At 40.2% G+C, this 18,544-nt stretch overlaps 1 protein-coding gene across 1 annotated transcript in view; it reads left to right on the forward strand.

The window, feature by feature from the left end:
* The window catches only part of FREM1 (FRAS1 related extracellular matrix 1), a 138,770-nt gene that overhangs the window by 40,913 nt on the left and 79,313 nt on the right, over positions 1-18,544 (forward strand). Inside the window, exons 7-14 of the mRNA XM_045562571.1 lie at positions 535-643; positions 3,261-3,392; positions 5,933-6,277; positions 6,998-7,140; positions 11,258-11,454; positions 12,097-12,187; positions 13,519-13,686; positions 17,354-17,562. Coding sequence (XP_045418527.1) covers positions 535-643; positions 3,261-3,392; positions 5,933-6,277; positions 6,998-7,140; positions 11,258-11,454; positions 12,097-12,187; positions 13,519-13,686; positions 17,354-17,562 — 1,394 coding nt within the window. The remainder of the gene's footprint in view (positions 1-534; positions 644-3,260; positions 3,393-5,932; positions 6,278-6,997; positions 7,141-11,257; positions 11,455-12,096; positions 12,188-13,518; positions 13,687-17,353; positions 17,563-18,544) is intronic.

Below are 18,544 nucleotides of genomic sequence, written 5' to 3' on the forward strand. Positions count from 1 at the left end.
AGATCAGGGTCTCTTAACAGGACACCATTGCCATTTTGGATGAGATAACTCTTTGCTGTGGGGCTGACCTGTGCATGGTAGGATGCTAGCATCCCTGGCCTCTGCCCACTAGATGCCAGTAGCACCCTCTCACATACCTATCTGTGAAACTAAAAATGTCTCCTGACATTCCCCAATGTCCCCTGGGGGGACAAGATCAACCACTGCTCTAGATCCTCCACCTTTGAGAGAGATTTGAGTGATTAATGTTGGACTGAGACAGTCTCCTGAGCAAACACAGAGATACTTCTCCGGCAGATTTGCTAATTTCGGGTTAAAAATTCTTTTATGGAGAAGAAAACTTAAAAATACTGATAACCTAAGGAACAAGATTTAGAGCCTGGAAAAGTGAAATCAGGTTGTCAAAAACGAGATCTAGGAGCAGCAGAAACCTGAATCCACTTTTGCCTCCGTCTGTGGATACACCCTAGAATTAATGCTACTTTATGCTGTAACTTGCTGGTGTGTGGTTCATATGCCTGTGTTTGTTTGCAGGTAGAGTTGGAGGTGTTCGACTTCTTCTTTGAAAGGAGTGCACCTATTACCGTCCACATCTCCATCAGAACCGCAGATACCAATGCCCCCCGAGTATCCTGGAACACAGGTGAAATTCAGTATAAGGCATCAAGCCGCATAGATCCAAAGGGAATGCAAGAAAGTAGATGGGTCAGGAAAGAAAGGTAGTTTTACTCCCGTTTCACACGAGGCAACTAAAACCCAGACAGATGAGGGCATCTGATAGTTGCTTTTGTTTTGTTATTGCCAGCGGCAGGGTGAGAAATTTAAATCCACGATTCCTGTGTCCTGATGCCAAGTCCTTTCCTCTGTAGAAGATAAGCCAGAGGACACCTTTTAACTAAATGAAGCAAAAAAAAGTGACTGCTTGTGATACTGAGCTATAGTTGGACTGAGAGAAAAAAAGTCTCCAACTCAAATTGTTCAGAGGATTGGAGAAAGGTGCAGCCTTTGTAATCCGTTGTCCTACTTTTATGTTGGCTTGCATGGAAAGCAAAATACGTAAGAACTTTAACTGCTTTAAGGAAAAAGGCTTTTCACTGCCTCTCAATTCTGAGTGGGCTCATAATGCAACGTATATCTTTAGATCAGATGTAAATGTAGAATATAAATGAAGATTTTTCCTTTCTCACCGATCTCATCAATAGCATTTAAAACATACCTATAAGCAGCCATGGTAGGTGTATTAAGGGGAAAATATGAGTAATCAGTGTCCGATTTAAATCCTCAGGTGGCAGCTTAAATGAGTTTCCTCTTGGGGGGTGTGTGTGTATGTACACATACACGTATGTCTTTGTATGTATGAGAGTTTCAGTAGAGATGGGGAATGTAGGTTGAGTAGCCTCGATTTATAATTTTGCGTCTGTGTCCCACTTTACCTCTGTTAGAGGGATAATGAGAGAAACGAAGGAATTGGTAACCTAAAGTTTCATAATAATTACATGTTGCATAGATTATTGCTTGAGTGTAGAGACGGAGTATTCTGTATTTGTATACGTGATCTGTGACACGCAGGCGTGTTAAGGGAGCTCCAAATCTGGTTTTGGCTGCTTTAGTCACCAGAGTCCTTTTAAAAATAATTTCTTACTATGAACTTAATATGTGCCATCATCAAAAATTTGGAGAATATTTTGAACAAAATTAAAATCATTCATTATTTCATTATTTCTTCTCTCTCTCCTTCTTCCCTCTCTCCCTTCCTTCCTTTCTTCCTTCCCTTCTTTCTTTCTCTTGTTCTTTCTTCCTTCCTTCCTTTCTTTCTCTCCCTCCCTTCCCTCCCTCCTTCCTTCCTTCCTTCCTTCCTTCCTTCCTTCCTTCCTTCCTTCCTTCCTTCCTTCCTTCCTTCCTTCCTTCAATTCATATATTGTATGTATTAGCCCAGTTTCCCCAGAAAACAGACCCTAAGACAGATCATATGTGTTAATCTTATACTGAAAACAAGAGTAAGGGGAGAAGCAAATAGAAAGGTGGTATGGCTGAGCTGGTCACTGCCTTACGATAAGGTAAAGCAGATTGCTCCGTGGTGCCTATACCTCCAGGGAGAAGATGGAACCACTGTGTCTGGGAAGAGTTGGAGGTGGGGTGGGGAAAAGGTGAACAACCTCTGAATGGTCAGTACATTCCCATTTCCTGTTTCTTGGTTAAAGTTTGGTTAAAGTTTACCTCACTGGATATAACTCCCCACATGTCCAGGTTGTGATACCTGGCCCGTCTTAGCAGCCCGCAGTCACAAGGCAGGTCATGCTACCAGAGGGCAGTTCAGGTAAGCAGCTGCATCAAAAGATGAGACAACAGTCGCGGGAGGACTTTACAGTTTTGGAGCCTGTGGGAACTTCGGGATGGGGCTGCTCCAGCTGGAAAGCAGGCCAGGGAGGCAGGTAAAGCCGGCAGGTTTGAGGGGAAGCCATAAACTAGATCCACCAGAACACTGCCTTTAAATTTTGCAGTCAGCTTGTTTCTTTAAAAAGCTCTGCTCCCTGTCAAGATTCTCCACAATCTGTTGGCTCCCAGCTCTATCAGGTAACAGGAATGTTTGATGATGCTACAGCTCCCTGTCTCTAACCTGAGTGGTTAGTCCAGAGCTAACCATCCTTCTTGCTCTGACCAGCAAGCAAATCTCTCTCCACAAATTTCCTCCAACATGCTGAGTCCAAGGAGAAAGTTTTATTTTCATTCCTTGAGTTACAAAAATCCCTTCCTTATTAGAATCTACACTAAAATACAGATAGACCTCATTGCAAAGCGTCAGGCACTTCATGTCTATCGCCATTAAACACCTCCACCACCTGCCCCACTTTACGTTCTCCACCCCGAGGGCTACCTGTGCCCTCATAAATTGTATGTAAAAGCCCTTTGGGCTCTTTTGCCCACTTAAAATGTCTGGATGTAGCCTTTGAAAAATTCCTTGTGGACATCTTTGACCCAGAGATCATTGTGAATGTAACATCTATTCTTTCCTTCAGTATTTATTTTCTGGAACCATCATGCTTCTAAAGGGCATGTCATAATGAACCAGTTGTAATATAATAGTACTAAAAATAAAAATTTTATAGAAATAAAAAAGCCACACTCCAGCTTCTTGAAAAGCTTTTGAAGATACAACTTTCAGAAAGTTTCATGATTGGAAATTCATTAATTTTTTCTTTAAGCAAGCATGTTGGCATGTAATGGAACTTTCCGAGACACTTTTCTGCTTTCTCTTGTAGGTCTGAATCTTCTGGAGGGGCAGTCTCGGGCCATCACGTGGGAACAGTTTCAGATTGTAGACAACGATGACATTGGTGCTGTCCGGTTAGTCACCATTGACGGCCTAAAGCATGGACGGCTTACATTAAGAGGTGAATGATCCACCTTTGTAACCTAGAAAAGAACCCAAGAAGCATTTTCTTCAAAAGCAAATCATATTTAATAGGAAATATGTAGCATCTCTTGGGCCCCATTTCTAAGTAACATTGTCATGTCCAGAAAATCTAAAGATCTTGAAACCATCAGCTTTTGTGTTAGAATGCTCAAATCCACATATAACCATTTATGAACAGTACCGTGTGCTTGGCTCATTATTTACATCTCAGTTTTGCTTTCTGGATGCTATGCAGGGCTCCCACTAAATATACTCCTTAACTGATTCTTTTTTCCTAGTTGGAGGATAGCATTTCCCTGCTTTAGAGAAATATATTGAAAAGCAGAAAAACTTTTGTTTTTAATACTTTAGTAATAATGTTAGTAGTAGTAGTTGTCATAATTTAAAAGAAATGAATTTATAATTTAAAGTATGATAGTTAACAAAGTACTAACCGAATAAAAATAATATGCATACTTTATGATAAAATAATCCATTCCTTGTAATGAGCTCAAAGGATTTAATTCAATTATCCTCTTAGTTTGCCTAACTGTAAAACTGAAAACTTTTACCATCATTTGTGATTAGGGAATTCTGAAATAAAAATTAAAATGCTAAATTCATGATAAATGCTCCTGCTTAATCCCAGGATACTGGGATGCTGGTTTAAACCTGAGTATAAGAGTTAGGATAGGTGGTGTTCAGCTGCATGTAAGAGAAACCCAAGGACAGTGACTTAAAAATTCGAGTTATTTTCTTCATGTCTTGGAGGCTGGAAGAGATAGAAGGAACAGTAACAGAAGTCATGCCATCTAAGTTTGCTCTATTTAACAAGTTTTCCCAGGAGCACAATACGATTTCCACTTATCTTCTTACCATACTATGTCACATCCAACCCCTTGGTGCATGGAGTCTGGGAACCTGAGTATTTTTAAATGGTCATAGTGCCATGCCAAATAAAACTAGGATTCTGGTAGTAAGGAAGAAGTATAAAGTGGCTACTGGGCAGGTAAGTGTTTAGTCATTTATTCTCTAAGATCTTTAAATACAGCCGAGTGGTGTGAGGAGAGTAATGAGGAGCATCTTCCATGAAGAATTGTAATGGTCTGCAGGAAATGAAGCAATGTCTATTAATACTGTAGAAATGAAAGAGGGAGTGGTAGACCATAGTACAATGGTATTCTGGGCTCAGAGGAGGTAGAAAGTAGTACTGACATTTATTAAACATTCACTTTGTGCCAGACACTGTGCAAAGCATTCTACATACTTTATCTCATTTGTCTCATATCAACTTTATGAAGTTAGATACTATGTTTATTACCATTTTACAGAAGTGTAACTTGAAACTTATACAAGCTGACTTATTTAAAGTTATACACCCATAAAGTGGCAGAACTGGGATTTGACCCTAGTCTGTTTGATATTAGAGCTCTAGTTCTTGGTCTTAAGCCAGTAATTCTCAAACTTTAGCATGCATGAAATGCTCTTAGAGGGCTTGATAAAACATAGATTGTTGGGTTCCACCTCCAGAATTTCTGAGGTCCAGGGTGGGACCTGAGAACTTACATTTCTAACAATTTCCCAGATGAATTCCCAGAGGATTCATCAGTCCTCTAAGAACTGCTGCCATATAGCATGATAATGAGTTGAAGAATAATCAACACTTATTGTAGGTTTACTAGTGTTTAAATTCTCTCATTCTTGCTATAGACTATGAGGTAGGTATTTGCATTACTCAGGGTTCTCCAGAGAAGCTAAATTAATAGAATATATATATATATATATATATATATATATAAGAGGATATTTATTATGGGAATTGGCTTATATAATTATGGGAGCTGACAAGTTCTACAATATGCTGTTGGAGAACCAGGAGTAATCAGTCCTAGTCTGAAGGTCTAAGAACGAGGGGAGTTGATGGTGTGACTCCTAGTCCAAGGCCAAGGCTTGAGAAGCTGGAGGTAGGGAGGGGTAGGGAGGTGAGCCAGGGTTAGCGGGTGGAAGGTCAGCTTGGTTGTGAGAGGGTGTCTGGTTTAAGTCCCAGAGTCCAAAGGCCTAAGAGCCAGGAGCTCCAATGTCCAAGGAAGTCCCAGCTCCAGAAGAGAGAGAGAATTGGCCTTTCGTTTGCTATTTTGTTCTATTCGGACCCTCAACAGATTGGACGATGCCTGCCCACAGCGGTGAGGGCAGTCTTGATCCAGTCTACTAATTCAAGTGCTAATCTCTTCCAGAATCACTCTCTTCACAGAACCTCCCAGAAATAACATTTTACCAGTTACTTGGGCATTTCTTAGCCTAGCCAAGTTGACAGATAAAGTTAGCCATCACAGTATTAGTCTCCCTGTTTTATAGATAAGTCTTGTAGATTAAATACCTTGCCCAAGTTCACATAGCTAGTAGGTGTAAATACCTTGCCCAAGTTCACATAGCTAGTAGGTAGCATCTTCTCCTGACCAATATTTTCTCTACATAGAACAGAGCTGCTGCCTCTATGCTCCCTTGTTCAACCTGTTCCATCTCCACTCTTTCCATCAGGGGGGAAAGGATTTCTCTTCACCGTGGCTGACCTGCAGGCTGGAGTCGTTCGCTATCATCACGATGACAGTGACTCCAGTAAAGACTTTGTGGTCTTCAGGATATTTGATGGCCATCACAGCATCCATCACAAATTTCCCATCAACATCTTGCCCAAAGATGATAGTCCCCCATTCCTCATAACCAATGTTGTGATTGAACTGGAAGAGGGGCAAACTGTCATGGTCCAGGGTTCCATGCTAAGAGCGTCCGACGTGGACTCCAGTGATGACTACATCTTCTTTAATATCACAAAACCCCCGCAGGCCGGAGAGATCATGAAGAAGCCAGGGCTGGGACTAATAGGTGAGTTCTGTGCAGTTAAGTTCATTTGAATGGAATTGATTCTTCCATACGGAACTTTCTATGCACACTTGGGGGTTTGGTGATATTGTGTGAGAATTTGACTAAGGTGAATATCAAGTTTCTGAAGTAAGATACTATTATTATTCCCATTGTATAGACAGAAAACCTAAGACTTAGAGAAGTTAAATTGATCTATCCGAGTTGATCTATCCAAGTTGATCCATTTATCTAGAAATTTCCAGAACTGAGCCTCAAGTTAACCTGCACTATAAAAAATTAAGTTTGCCAAGCAAGGTGATAGAACAAATAAGTCTCAAGAGAGATGTGTGGCCTATTCTAGATTATTGATAAAGTGAATTCATGAATGACATTTGTTTGCATTTTGTTAGAATTGTTTCATAACCACTTCTTAAAGTAGATAGGTCAGGAGTTTGACAAAAGAGGGACCAAGTAAACAGTGTTATTTTGTATATTTCAAATAAGACTATGTCTCTTGAAAATATTTTTCTAGTGTTAATTTTCCTACATATTAAGACAGGTGTAACAATTTTAGTTTTTTCTTTATTATTTGTGAGCTTTAATAAAAACATTTAATGCAGATTCCTTGGATGCATATAACATACTAGGCAGAGAAGATTTTTGGAGATCAGTCCAGTATCATAGTACCCCAATGCCTGGTAGACTCATACAAAAGTATGTGATGTTATGTGCACCCAATAGGCTATCCTGTTCCTGGCTTCCTTCAGAGAGATCTGTTCAATGGGGTCATTTATTATCGTCACTTTGGTGGAGAAATCTTTGAAGATTCTTTTGAATTTGTCCTGTGGGACAGCCACGAACCTCCAAATCTCTCAGTGCCACAGGTAAGAGACCATTTCTGAAGACTTTCCCAAAGTCTTCTGCATAGATAATAATTCTGGGAGATGTAATTAGAAACCACACAAAAACAGGTTTCAAAGTTCAAAGTTTGAGAAGCAATGGATTAAGCAACATTAAGCAGATTTCTTTACAACAGGACTATTCAAATGTTTACTTTTCTATGTAGTTTTGTACATTTGTATGTATCCAGTGCTCCAGGGTTAATTAACTATGGGACCTTTTTGTAATAGAACATTTCACAAAATCTGCTTGCCTCATGACACTAAAAAAAACCGCACTTATTTATATGTAATCATTAAAGTATAGGCTCTAGGGTTAGACTGCCTGAGTTTCCCTCTTGAACCTGACGTGACTAACTGGACAATCTGTGCCCCAGTCTCCTTACCTGTGAAACAGGTAATAATAGAACCTTACTTCAAAGTTACTGTGAGGGTAAGTGAAATACATATAAAATACTGAGAACTTTTTGATACATTGTAAACATTCAATAAATAAATTAGCTATTATTTATTGCTGTCTTTAAAGATCTGATTTTTCCTACCACTAGAGGATATCATTTAAATGTAAAGGATGCAGAATAGGTTTAAGCAAACATTACTGTATAGAAATTACAGAAAGTGGAGTCAGTGTAGTGTTTGGGCAATGATAATAAGGTAGACTCCTTGCAAGGAGAGGATGGTTGGTAGTAGGGGTAAGAAAAAGAACTATAACAGCCATGGCTCTTATGGTGAAGTAGTGTCAGGATCAAACAAGATAGCTAGTAGCACAATGAGCACCTGGTACTTAGTAGGTGCTCAATAAATTAATTCCCTGTCTCTATCCTTTTATTACTTTACAAAAGTTTACAGCATGTTTACTATCCATTATAAAGCATTTCAATAATTAAAAACTAAATCCAGTTATCAAAATAAAGGAACACAATGACAGTCATTTCTCTAGTCTCCTGGAGTCTGTGTCATGATTTTTTTTTCCAATTATAGTATTTTGCTAATCTACAAAGTTCAGAAATTCTCTGTGGGACTTTCCAGCCATAGTGTGGATCAGCGAGGCTCCACTTAATTGAAAAACTGGATTTAATAAGGAAACAATAGTTATTGTGCCTTCAAAGAGACCATTTTCCATGCTAATTTATTCTCCAATGTGTTCTTTGTATAAAAAGAATGTACAAGCATGCTTTTTTATGCCCCTGTAGCAATTCTTGGTGGGCACATTTTTCAACATGCTTTATGAATGCCTAAGTTGATGTGTCTTTACATATTTATGCATGTTCAAACAATTATTGTGTGTGTTTCTGTGGGTGAGAAAAATCCCATTTCAACAAACTCCATGGAGAAATAAAGCATTCTCAATGTACTGAAATTTGGTTGTAACAAAGACATTATTAAACACCCCATCCCAGGCAAACAGTGGAAAACTAGTGCTCAAACAAACCCTGGGCTCTTGCTCACTGGTTTCCCCCATATTTGTCTAGTCTACTATGGCCACAGACTTGTAAGGAATCGGAATATAAAGTAATAAATCAGTATACAAAATCACCATAAGCCTGACTTTGACCCTCAGATTCAGGCACACAGTATGATACTCCACCAGCTGGCATATGACTCTTTTGTAGGCATGGGTTCTTGCTCCTTTCTCTGCCCTGGTCATTGATTCCTGCCTGCGGTTTATTTTACATTTCCCTTTGACTCTGTGCAGTGCTATTTCTCACCCCCAGGAAGTATTAATACATCCAATGTTAGTTTTGCCCACCCCACTTGCTGCTCTGTCTGAGATTCTCTGAGGCATCCTTTGAAATCTAGGTGGAGGTAGCCGTGCCTGCACAGCTCTTGTGCTCTGCATGCCTACAGAGTTGGCACCGTGCAGGCGCTGCCAAGGCTTACTGCTATGCCCTCCAGAGTAGTGGCTGGAGCTGCCCCTGGGGATTCTTGAGCTACAGCTGGGATGGCCAAGGAGCATTGTACCAGAATGTGGGGAGCAGAGACTTGAGGCAGTGCTGGGCAGTGACTCCTGAGGTCCCTTCCTTGTGGTAGGAGTGCAGTCTGGAAGATCTCTGAAATGCCTTCAGAGTCATTCTTCCATTGTCTTGATAAATAGCAACTGGATTCCTTCTATCCATTCCTTCTATCTAATCTCCTTATCAAATGGTACTTGGCCACACTCTTGGTGGTCTCCCCTGAACATGCTTTTTTTTTTACATTTTATATGGCCAGGCTGAGAATTTTTCAGATCTTTCAGTTCTGCTTCCCTTCTGATTACAAATTCCATCTTTAATTCAGTTCTCTCTTCTCATATTTACTATAAGAAGTCAAGAGAAACCATGCAACACCCTCAACACTTTGCTTAGATATTTGTTCCTCCCAATATCCTAGTTCTTCACTCTTAAGTTCTGCCTTACACAAAGTGGTAGAACACAGGCACAGTTGTGCCAAATTCTTTGCCACTTTATAACAAGGATACCTTTCCTCCATTTTCCAATTAAGATATTCCTCATTTCCATCTGAGACCTCATCAGAATGGCTTTTATTGCCCATATTTCTACCAACATTCTGACCACGACCAGTCATGTAATCTCTAAGGTGGAGGCTCTGTCTACAGCCCTCCTCTTCTAGGCTCTCACTAGAATTGCCCTTTACGGTCCGTTCATGGCAATATAGGCTTTTTCTAGTCTGCTTCTCCAAATTCTTCCAGTCTCTACCCATTATCCAGTTCTAGAACTTCTTCTACATTTTCAGGTATTTGTTATATAAACACCCTACTCTCAGTACCAATTTCTGTTTTAGGCCATTTATGCTGCTATGACAAAATACCTGAGACTGCATAATATATAAATAATAGAAATTTATTTCCTCAGTTCTGGAGGCTGAGAAGGCCAAGACCAAGGTGCCAATAGTTTCAGTGTCTGGTGAGGGCTGCTTTCTGCCTCCAAAATGGTGCCTTGTTGCTGCATCCTCCTGAGTGAACAAAGACTATGTCCTCACATGGCAAAAGGGATGAAAGAGTGAACTCACCCCCTCAAGCCCCTGTATAAAACACTAAAATCAACATCTAAGGGCCCCACCTCTTAATGCTGTTACATTGCGAGTTCAGTTTCAGTGTGAGTTTTGGAGGAGACACAACCCTTCAAACCATAGCAAGGGATAAGCAAAATTCAGGAACCATTAATTGTAATTAAGAAATTGGGAAATGTTTCAAGAAGATACTTTAAGAGTGAGAGAGACTCAGATTGCTGGAGAGAGCAGGAGAAAAGCATCCTGGATTGATGATACAACATGATGCAAAGCATAGATGTAGGCTCAAGGACTAGGACGTGGTCTGTTGTCCATAGCTAGAGTGTTGGAGTAATGTGGAAAGGAAGTAAAAGATAAAATTGAAAAATAGAATGTGTCTAAACTGTGGAGGGTCTTGGATGCCATGATAAGGAATTTGAATAATTCTATACTTCCTGAGTGGTTGTTTAAGATTTTTGAGGAGGTGAATTAACTGATTTGACTTGTATTTTTTTTAAAGACAACACTAGGGATATGAAAAGTAGATTAGCTGTTGGAGTTAGGGCTAAGAAAACGCTGTTGCAATTATATAAGGAAGAAATTATGTGAGCTAGGCCAGGGACAGTGGAATGACACCTGGGGGTATGGTGTGGGGTGCAGCCACTATACAGGAAATTTTATAAGTAGAAACTCTGGGACTTGGTGATGTGCTGTATGTGGGTGGAGAAGGAGGAACCAAGCTCATGTCAAGGTTTCTAGGACTGATGACCAAGTAGAGGGAAGTATCAAAGAAATCACAGGTTGATGGTAGAAAAGAGATGTAAAAATAAAAATCGGAAACATATTTTGTGTTTGTGTGTTTTATTCTATAGCGCTCATGACTGGATTAACTATAATTGTGATAATTATATTCTTAAAATATAACACCAAATGGGTAAAGAATATTCCATTTTTTGGCTCACACTCTTAAATAGCTCATGAATCATTTTGACAGAAATACATTGTAAATGATAGTTTTTGAAAATCGTCTAAACTGTGACTAGGTGATGGTGGGGCATTTTGTTCGGTGTTTTCTTGGTATTCCAAATTAGTGGTACAGATATTTTTGTTCCAGGTGGTGACGATCCACATCACTCCGGTGAATGACCAGCTTCCAAAAGAGGCTCCTGGAGCTTCTCGGCATTTGGTTGTCAAGGAAACTGAGGTGGCCTACATAACTAAAAAACATCTACATTTTATAGATACAGAAGCGTATGACCGGGAGCTGGTCTACACAATAACGACACCCCCATGTTTCCCCTTCAGCCACAGGTATCTCTGAAAAGTCATCATTTGGGCTGTTAGTTCTAGGATTGGAGAGTTGACAGTGTCATTATACAGCACTGTGGTTCAGTTGCTTTGTTGGTCAGACATAAACTTATACTCAATTCAGCATTTACTTTTATCTCAAACTTATATCTTCCTTCAAAAGTTATATTAATTAATTGACAAGTGACCAGCAGCTTGTAGTGTCTTCAGCATAGGTAGACTTAAAAGTCTTTAATTTCCTTTTTCTAAACACAATGTTTACTTTTCTTTTTAATAAAATTTATTGAGATCTTCATAGCATAAGTGATTATATTCTATGATCTCAATCCAGAGACGTGGCATAAATATACCTTAGGCTAATGTCATATATACATGATAGCAAGGAAACATTTTTAGGATAAGTATAATAGTTCCCTTTCATGATGTCAAAGCAAAAAGTTCTGTGCATACTTTTTGCCATCGTGATGAGGATGGCATTGGTGATACTGGACTTAAAGCTAGAAGCCCCCCCAACATAAAGAGAGAATATAAAGATGGAGCATCTGATTTCTAAAGATGGGATCGTTTAGCTTTTGAAAATTTGGCTGTGGGCTATTTGATTTAATTTTTCTCACCTAGAAAGTTAACTGATATATTTCTCTTTAGGCAGTTGGATGCTGGGAAATTATTCATGGTGGATAGCATACCAAAGCTGACCAAAAATCCTATAGCCGTGGGGCTGAGGTCATTTACTCAGGTATGGTGATATGCTAAAATGTTGACAAACATGACATGAGTGTGCTCTGAGAAGATATGGCAATGCCTACTGTTGTATCTGGGAATGTTGTTCCTTGACATGTGCCACAAACACGTGATGTCTTTATACTTTCTGCTTGCACATTTCTGTTAAGCATGTGGCATCTATTTGAAAGCACTTTATCAAGTTGGATATAATTTTAAAATCTTTTTATAATTTAGCACAGCCTTTTGCATTGTTTTGCCATCAGCAGGACTCTGATTTGGGGACCTGGTGCACACGTTTTTATTCCACCAAATTCAGTTCATTCCATATCCTGCTGTATTTGTTTTCTAGGGCTGCCATAACAATGTACCACAAACTGGGTGGCTTAACATAACAGAGATTTATTGTCTCATAATTCTAGAGGCTAGAAATCTGAAATCAAGGTGTTGGTCATGCCATGCTCCTTCTGAAACCCTGTAGGAGAATCCTTCTTTGATTCTTTCTAGCTTCTGATGGTTTGCCAGCAATCTTTGGCATTCCTTGGCTTGTAGATATATTATTCCAATCTCTGCCTCTGTCATCACATGGCTGTCTTCTCCATGTGTGTCTCTCTCCTCCTGTTATAATGACACCAGTTACATTGAACTAAGGGCCAGCCCTCTCCCAGTATGACCTCATCTTAACTAATTGCATCTTCAATATCCCTATTTCTAAATAAGATCACATTCTGAGATGCTAGGGTTAGGACTTCAGCACATCTTTTTTTTGATGGGGGTGAGGGGACAAAATTCAACCCATAACCTTTGCTACCTTTCAAAGTCCTTCACTAACCTTTTACCTACTTCTGTAGACTCTACCCTGAAGACCTCATTGTGGTCACAATATTGGTGATGGGTGCTTTAGACAGCAGATACCTCTGTAGTTTGGGGCTAATCATGCCTAATTTCACGATATTTATAGGTTGTAAATGAATGTGTCACCCCCAGGTGATAAGTACTATTATTTTATTCATTTTTCAGATAAGGAAACAGAGGCTTAGCAAGTTTAAGTAGCGAGAACAATATCCCACAGGTACTTCTTGGTGGAGCTGGATTGAAATACAAGTCTCCTGTCTTTTATAGAGTTGGCTGGCTTAAAGTACTTGACATATTTACTTAACTTCTTTTGTCCTTTTCCCTCCTGATGTGTGGGAAAAGATACAGCGTTAGGGAATCTTCAAATTGATGATGGTGGGATTTACATTGTTTGTTGTTAATTAACATAATGATTCTCTTGGGCTTAGATCTCTGAAAGTTTCTGATCCTTGCAAATCAACACCCACATGTCCATCTCAACTTACTTTGCAGCATGCTGTGAACTATATGAAAGTGGCTTACATGCCACCCATGCAAGATATTGGCCCCCATCTCCGACACGTCCAGTTCATGTTTTCTGTCAGTAACCAACATGGCGGCACTTTGCACGGGATCTGCTTTAACATTACGATTCTCCCAGTGGACAATCAGGTTCCTGAGGTACGTACAATGTCTGATATGGATGATGAAAAGGAGGAAAAGAGAAGAAAGACTTGAAGACTTACTGGAAATGGTAACTTTTCTTTAGGCTATTTTTTAAAAATAGTTAAACAAATTTTTTTTAGCTATAGTGTAGTAAAAAAAGAAAAAGCAGGGGGAAAAGTGTCCTTCACCTCCCATGGGACTCTCTACCTAAAAGGTAAGATTTGCCAGTTGCTGAATTTGACGTTATTTCAAAGCTTTATTAAAATCTCTTTCACTTCCTTTTCTTTCTGCTGAGTTTCTCATGTTGATTAGAGAAAGGGGATTAAATTACAGCCTCTTAGCAACCAGAAGGGCTTATTTGCTCTCACCACAGGCCAAGGATGCTGCTCTTTAATCCAGAGAAGCTCTTTAATTTTCCAAAGTGAATCAAGGTGGACCCTTCCATCTTACACTGCCCAATGTTTATGTAAGCCTTAAAAGACTTAGGTCTTTCATTAAAACCAAACTACAAAGGGGATGGTACCTTGTACCTCTTATCTGTGGGGCCAGATGCATGTTGAGAATTTGTTCCCTACATACCCTGTCTCCCTCCCTACCTTCAGAATGCTAGACTTAATTAGTGTGACTATTACTGCTCTCATTTTTCTCCTTAGAAGCAGAAAGACAAAATAGCCCTGTCCATTCATTATGAGCCAGAGGGAACCAGAGCCCCTACACATGCCTCATTCTTAAGAAAAGAGGTCACCTTCCCAGGTACTTCCCTGGAAAACAGCCAGCACTGGTGTCTTCTATCTTGGTCACACCTCATCGTCTCTACAGCTGCCCAAGGTTGTGGGGCAGAGATCTTACCCTGAGGTCCCAAAAGGCTTACCCAACTGGTAGAAGTGGTCTGATGTGTCTAAACAATATTTTAACATAATGAGTTGCCAACATTTAAAGATCAGGAGATTTCCCATCAAGGCTGATTCCTGGCTTCTCTTGAAAATTTGGAAGCTCTAGCAGCAATGAACCCACAGAGTCCACAGCAGTGGTTGGGCACAGTGTGCTCTCTGGTCCACCATGGTCAGCCCCCACGCAACTCAGCACACTCATTTATATCACTGGCCTGACCTCCCACGCCTGTGAACTTGCAATCTTTGGTAGAAGATGAGCTCATGCAGAGGAGTCTAAACTAGCTCCATTCTTTGACATCTTTCCTATGGTGACCAGATCATTTTCCCTGTGGTGAAAATGGTTTAGAATGCCTGTGGAACTAACTTGATTAGGTTTTGTTCAGACTATCCCTTTCTGTGTATAATACACAGACCCTGAAGTAGCCTAGCATCTCAAGAAGCCAGAGCTTCTCCTAGAACAGTCATGGAGGAGTATTCTTTTATGCAAAGTAGTCCAAGCGTCTTGTGAGAGATGATCTGAGGAGGAAACTAAAAAGAGTAAAAGGAAAAATTACCTTCATTTGAAGGCAGATTGAATAGTTATTAGGAATTGGGGCTACAATGGCAGAGTGTCTTCTCTCTCTTTCTCTCTGTCTCTTTTTACAGTATGGGACAAATGAAATATTAATAGTACCGTAAAGAACTGAGAATATTAGAAACAAAATTAAATTAGCAGCTTCAGTGAAACCAGCCACAAGAGTGGTCCCTGATGTGAATGAAATACCAGATAGCTGGTTGAGTGATAACCATCTGGGGATGTTCACACCATAAAAAACTGAGTCCCAGATACCTGAGCACTGGGTTTAGGCAAGAGCTAAAAAGTTAATGATCAATGAGTAGGGGAAAATTAGTCTTATGCTTTTATTTTTTGGAAAGTTACCCTAAAATATATACATTTTAAAATTATCTAATATAGCAAAGTATATTCCTTGAAACATTGGAAATTGAAGATTCTATATTGGGATACTAATTTGATACAGCTCAGGAAAATGAGGCTGGCAAACACGGACCTTGGTTCAAAGATAATACCCCTCTCTACATGAGAGCTCTCTTTCTTTCTTTCTTTCTCCTACAAATGGTGAAAATGGAGTTTTGGCAAAATGGGAGTGAGACCCTTGGGGAGGGCCTGAGTGGGGGTGGTTGTAGGGAGAGAATTCTGTTGTTTCCATGCTTTCCTTTGCTGGTGGGAGTGTATTAAAGAACAGAAGGCAGTGGTCTCAGAGGTGTAGATCTCATGATGTCTGTGATCCAGGGGGCTCCCCTTGGGGCAGCTGTGAATGCAGCTGGCTGCTGTGGCCTGGAGTCCTGGGCAGCCAAGCCCTGGTGGACAGGAGGATGCAGCAGACTCTGGAGGCTGTGGCTTCACTTGCTCACTTCCTTTTCCTCTGCCACCCCTCCTTCCCCTTTATCTACTCTTTCCCTGGAGAACATCCTCCTTTCTGGGAGGTGCAGCTGCTTTGAGGAGAGTAGTTGCATCCTAGGAGAACACTGGGTCCTCACATGGGCTGGACGCTCACCCCAGACCATCGGGGAGGGGCCCTCAGAGCCCGTCATTTGGTACCCAACTGTATCTACTTGCTTTCACATCTGTGTAGCAAAATTCCCACAAATTTGGGAAAACAATAGGTTAAATAAAGTCAATAGATTTTCCTCCTGCAGGATCTCAGAGCCTTGAATATGCCTATGTGCCGTATAAATCTCCAAGGCGAGGATATTGTTTTCTGTTTTCTAGATTTATTTGATCATAGAATGCTTCTTGCTCACTCCCGATGTGGCAATAAAGCATCCTAAGCCATCCTAACTTGCTTTTTACTTACAAATGAATTATTAGTCAGTTGAGCAGTGAGTTTTTCTATTACAGGAAATTATTTTAGTGGCTTTAATTTTTAAGCTTAATGTTTGAATAAATATATTTCCTCTGGACTCTTCAATTTTCCTGTTCTACTTCCATCTCTAAAATACTCATTATAGCTGAAGCTTAAAAGCTCCAATCCAGTTCCCACATCTTTAAGAATTTTTAGGATGAAAAAGAGATAGATCCTTTCCTTCAGGGAAATTTGAGATAGATTTTGTTTGTAAACAAAGTATATGTGTGTCAAGCATTGGTGGGAATGGACATGGTTCTGAAAGTTATTATTTCCTCAATTTAGCACTAAGATAGTAACCTTTTTTTCTTCTTTTTTTTGAGACAGAGTCTCACTTTGTTGCCCGGGCTAGAGTGAGTGCCGTGGCGTCAGCCTAGCTCACAGCAACCTCAAACTCCTGGGCTTAAGCGATCCTACTGCCTCAGCCTCCCGAGTAGCTGGGACTACAGGCATGTGCCACCATGCCTGGCTAATTTTTTCTATATATATATATGTTTTTAGCTGTCCATATAATTTCTTTTCTATTTTTAGTAGAGACGGGGTCTCGCTCAGGCTGGTCTCGAACTCCTGACCTCGAGCGATCCACCGTGTTCAGCCTCCCAGAGGGCTAGGATTACAGGTGTGAACCACCGCGCCCGGCCGATAGTAACCATTTGGATTGCTCATTCTACCATACAGGCTCTGAGATAAATAAAATGTAGATTCTTTCAGGTTTATAGATGTGCCTTGCTTTTCTATACATCAATACTTAGAATTAGAAAATAGTCTAGAAAAATTAATTGACATGTGAAGATGGCACGAGAAGTTTCATAGTGATTTAATGAGCTCTGTCTTCAGGAGTACCTCAGGAAACAAGGCTTTGAATGTTTCCTTCCTTCTTTCCAGGTACTCACCAACCCCCTGAGAGTGGCTGAGGGAGGCCAATGCATCATCAGCACAGAGCACATTCTGGTTTCAGATGTGGATACCAAGCTGGACAACGTCCACCTCTCCCTGCAGGGACTGCCTCCGCACGGAAGGGTGGAGCTGGATGGATTTCCACTAAACACAGGGGACGCATTTTCTTGGAGGGACCTCCATACCTTAAAAGTTAGGTTAGAACATTTCGTGGCTTTTTTTCTTTACATTCTTTGGCTCCCCATCTGGATCAATTGTGAGGCAGAGTAAGAGAAAGGAGTTTGTCCAATTGTTTCAGAGATACCAACATGCCACTTAATATTTTCAAGGATCGGTTGAAAATTAGAAATGACAAAATTCTATAGCAATCCCCTGGCTTGCTATATGAGTGAGGATGGCTTTATGGATATTTGAACAACAAAAATTAATTACCATGACTATTAAGTTTGCTGCAACTATACATATTACAAGTGGAAACAATCAAACTAGATGAATAGAGACTGAAATAATCTGAGACTAATCTACCTAATTTGAACTTGGCTCTAAGAAAAGCCATTTTTATAACCCTGAGAACTCTGGGATAGAACTCTGTTGATCAATGTTTTTAGTGTAACCTTTTTTCCCATTCTGTTGGGGTAGGGATTTGCAGGCAGACGGGTAGGGTAAGCTGAGTAGGTAGGGTGTGGGGTAGTACCTGGGTCTCTGACAGTCAGGGATGGAGCAATCGCTGGCCTCATGGTCCTACAGTAGTTTACCCTCACCTTAAGGTCTTTCATTTCCTCTACCTAATGCAGTTCTGTAAGAAACTTTTCAATAAAATCTAATGAAACAACTCTGGAAAACAATGCAAACCATTTAAAAGCAATGGTCAAGTAAACAGAAGTGCTGGCTAATTTCTCACTTAAAGTTCAAGGTATAAATGGGAACTTTGGCCCTTTTGATAAAGTGTGGTGGGAGGAATTAGGCATCACATGCTTAGTTCCTCGTTTAACTAGAAAGTTGACTAGAAACTAAGATTTGTGCACAAGAAGATCAGTTTAACCCTGACAGTGTAGTTACATCACTGATGTACAGTCCCCAATATCTTGACCTCTTTCCACTGCTCACTCTTATCCCCATCAAATGTAAAATTTATTTGTTGAGATCTTAGCACTTGGCTATGTGTTAGAAAGCGACTTC

Source organism: Lemur catta, chromosome 10 (genome assembly GCF_020740605.2).
Source record: "Lemur catta isolate mLemCat1 chromosome 10, mLemCat1.pri, whole genome shotgun sequence".
NCBI lineage: Eukaryota > Metazoa > Chordata > Mammalia > Primates > Lemuridae > Lemur > Lemur catta.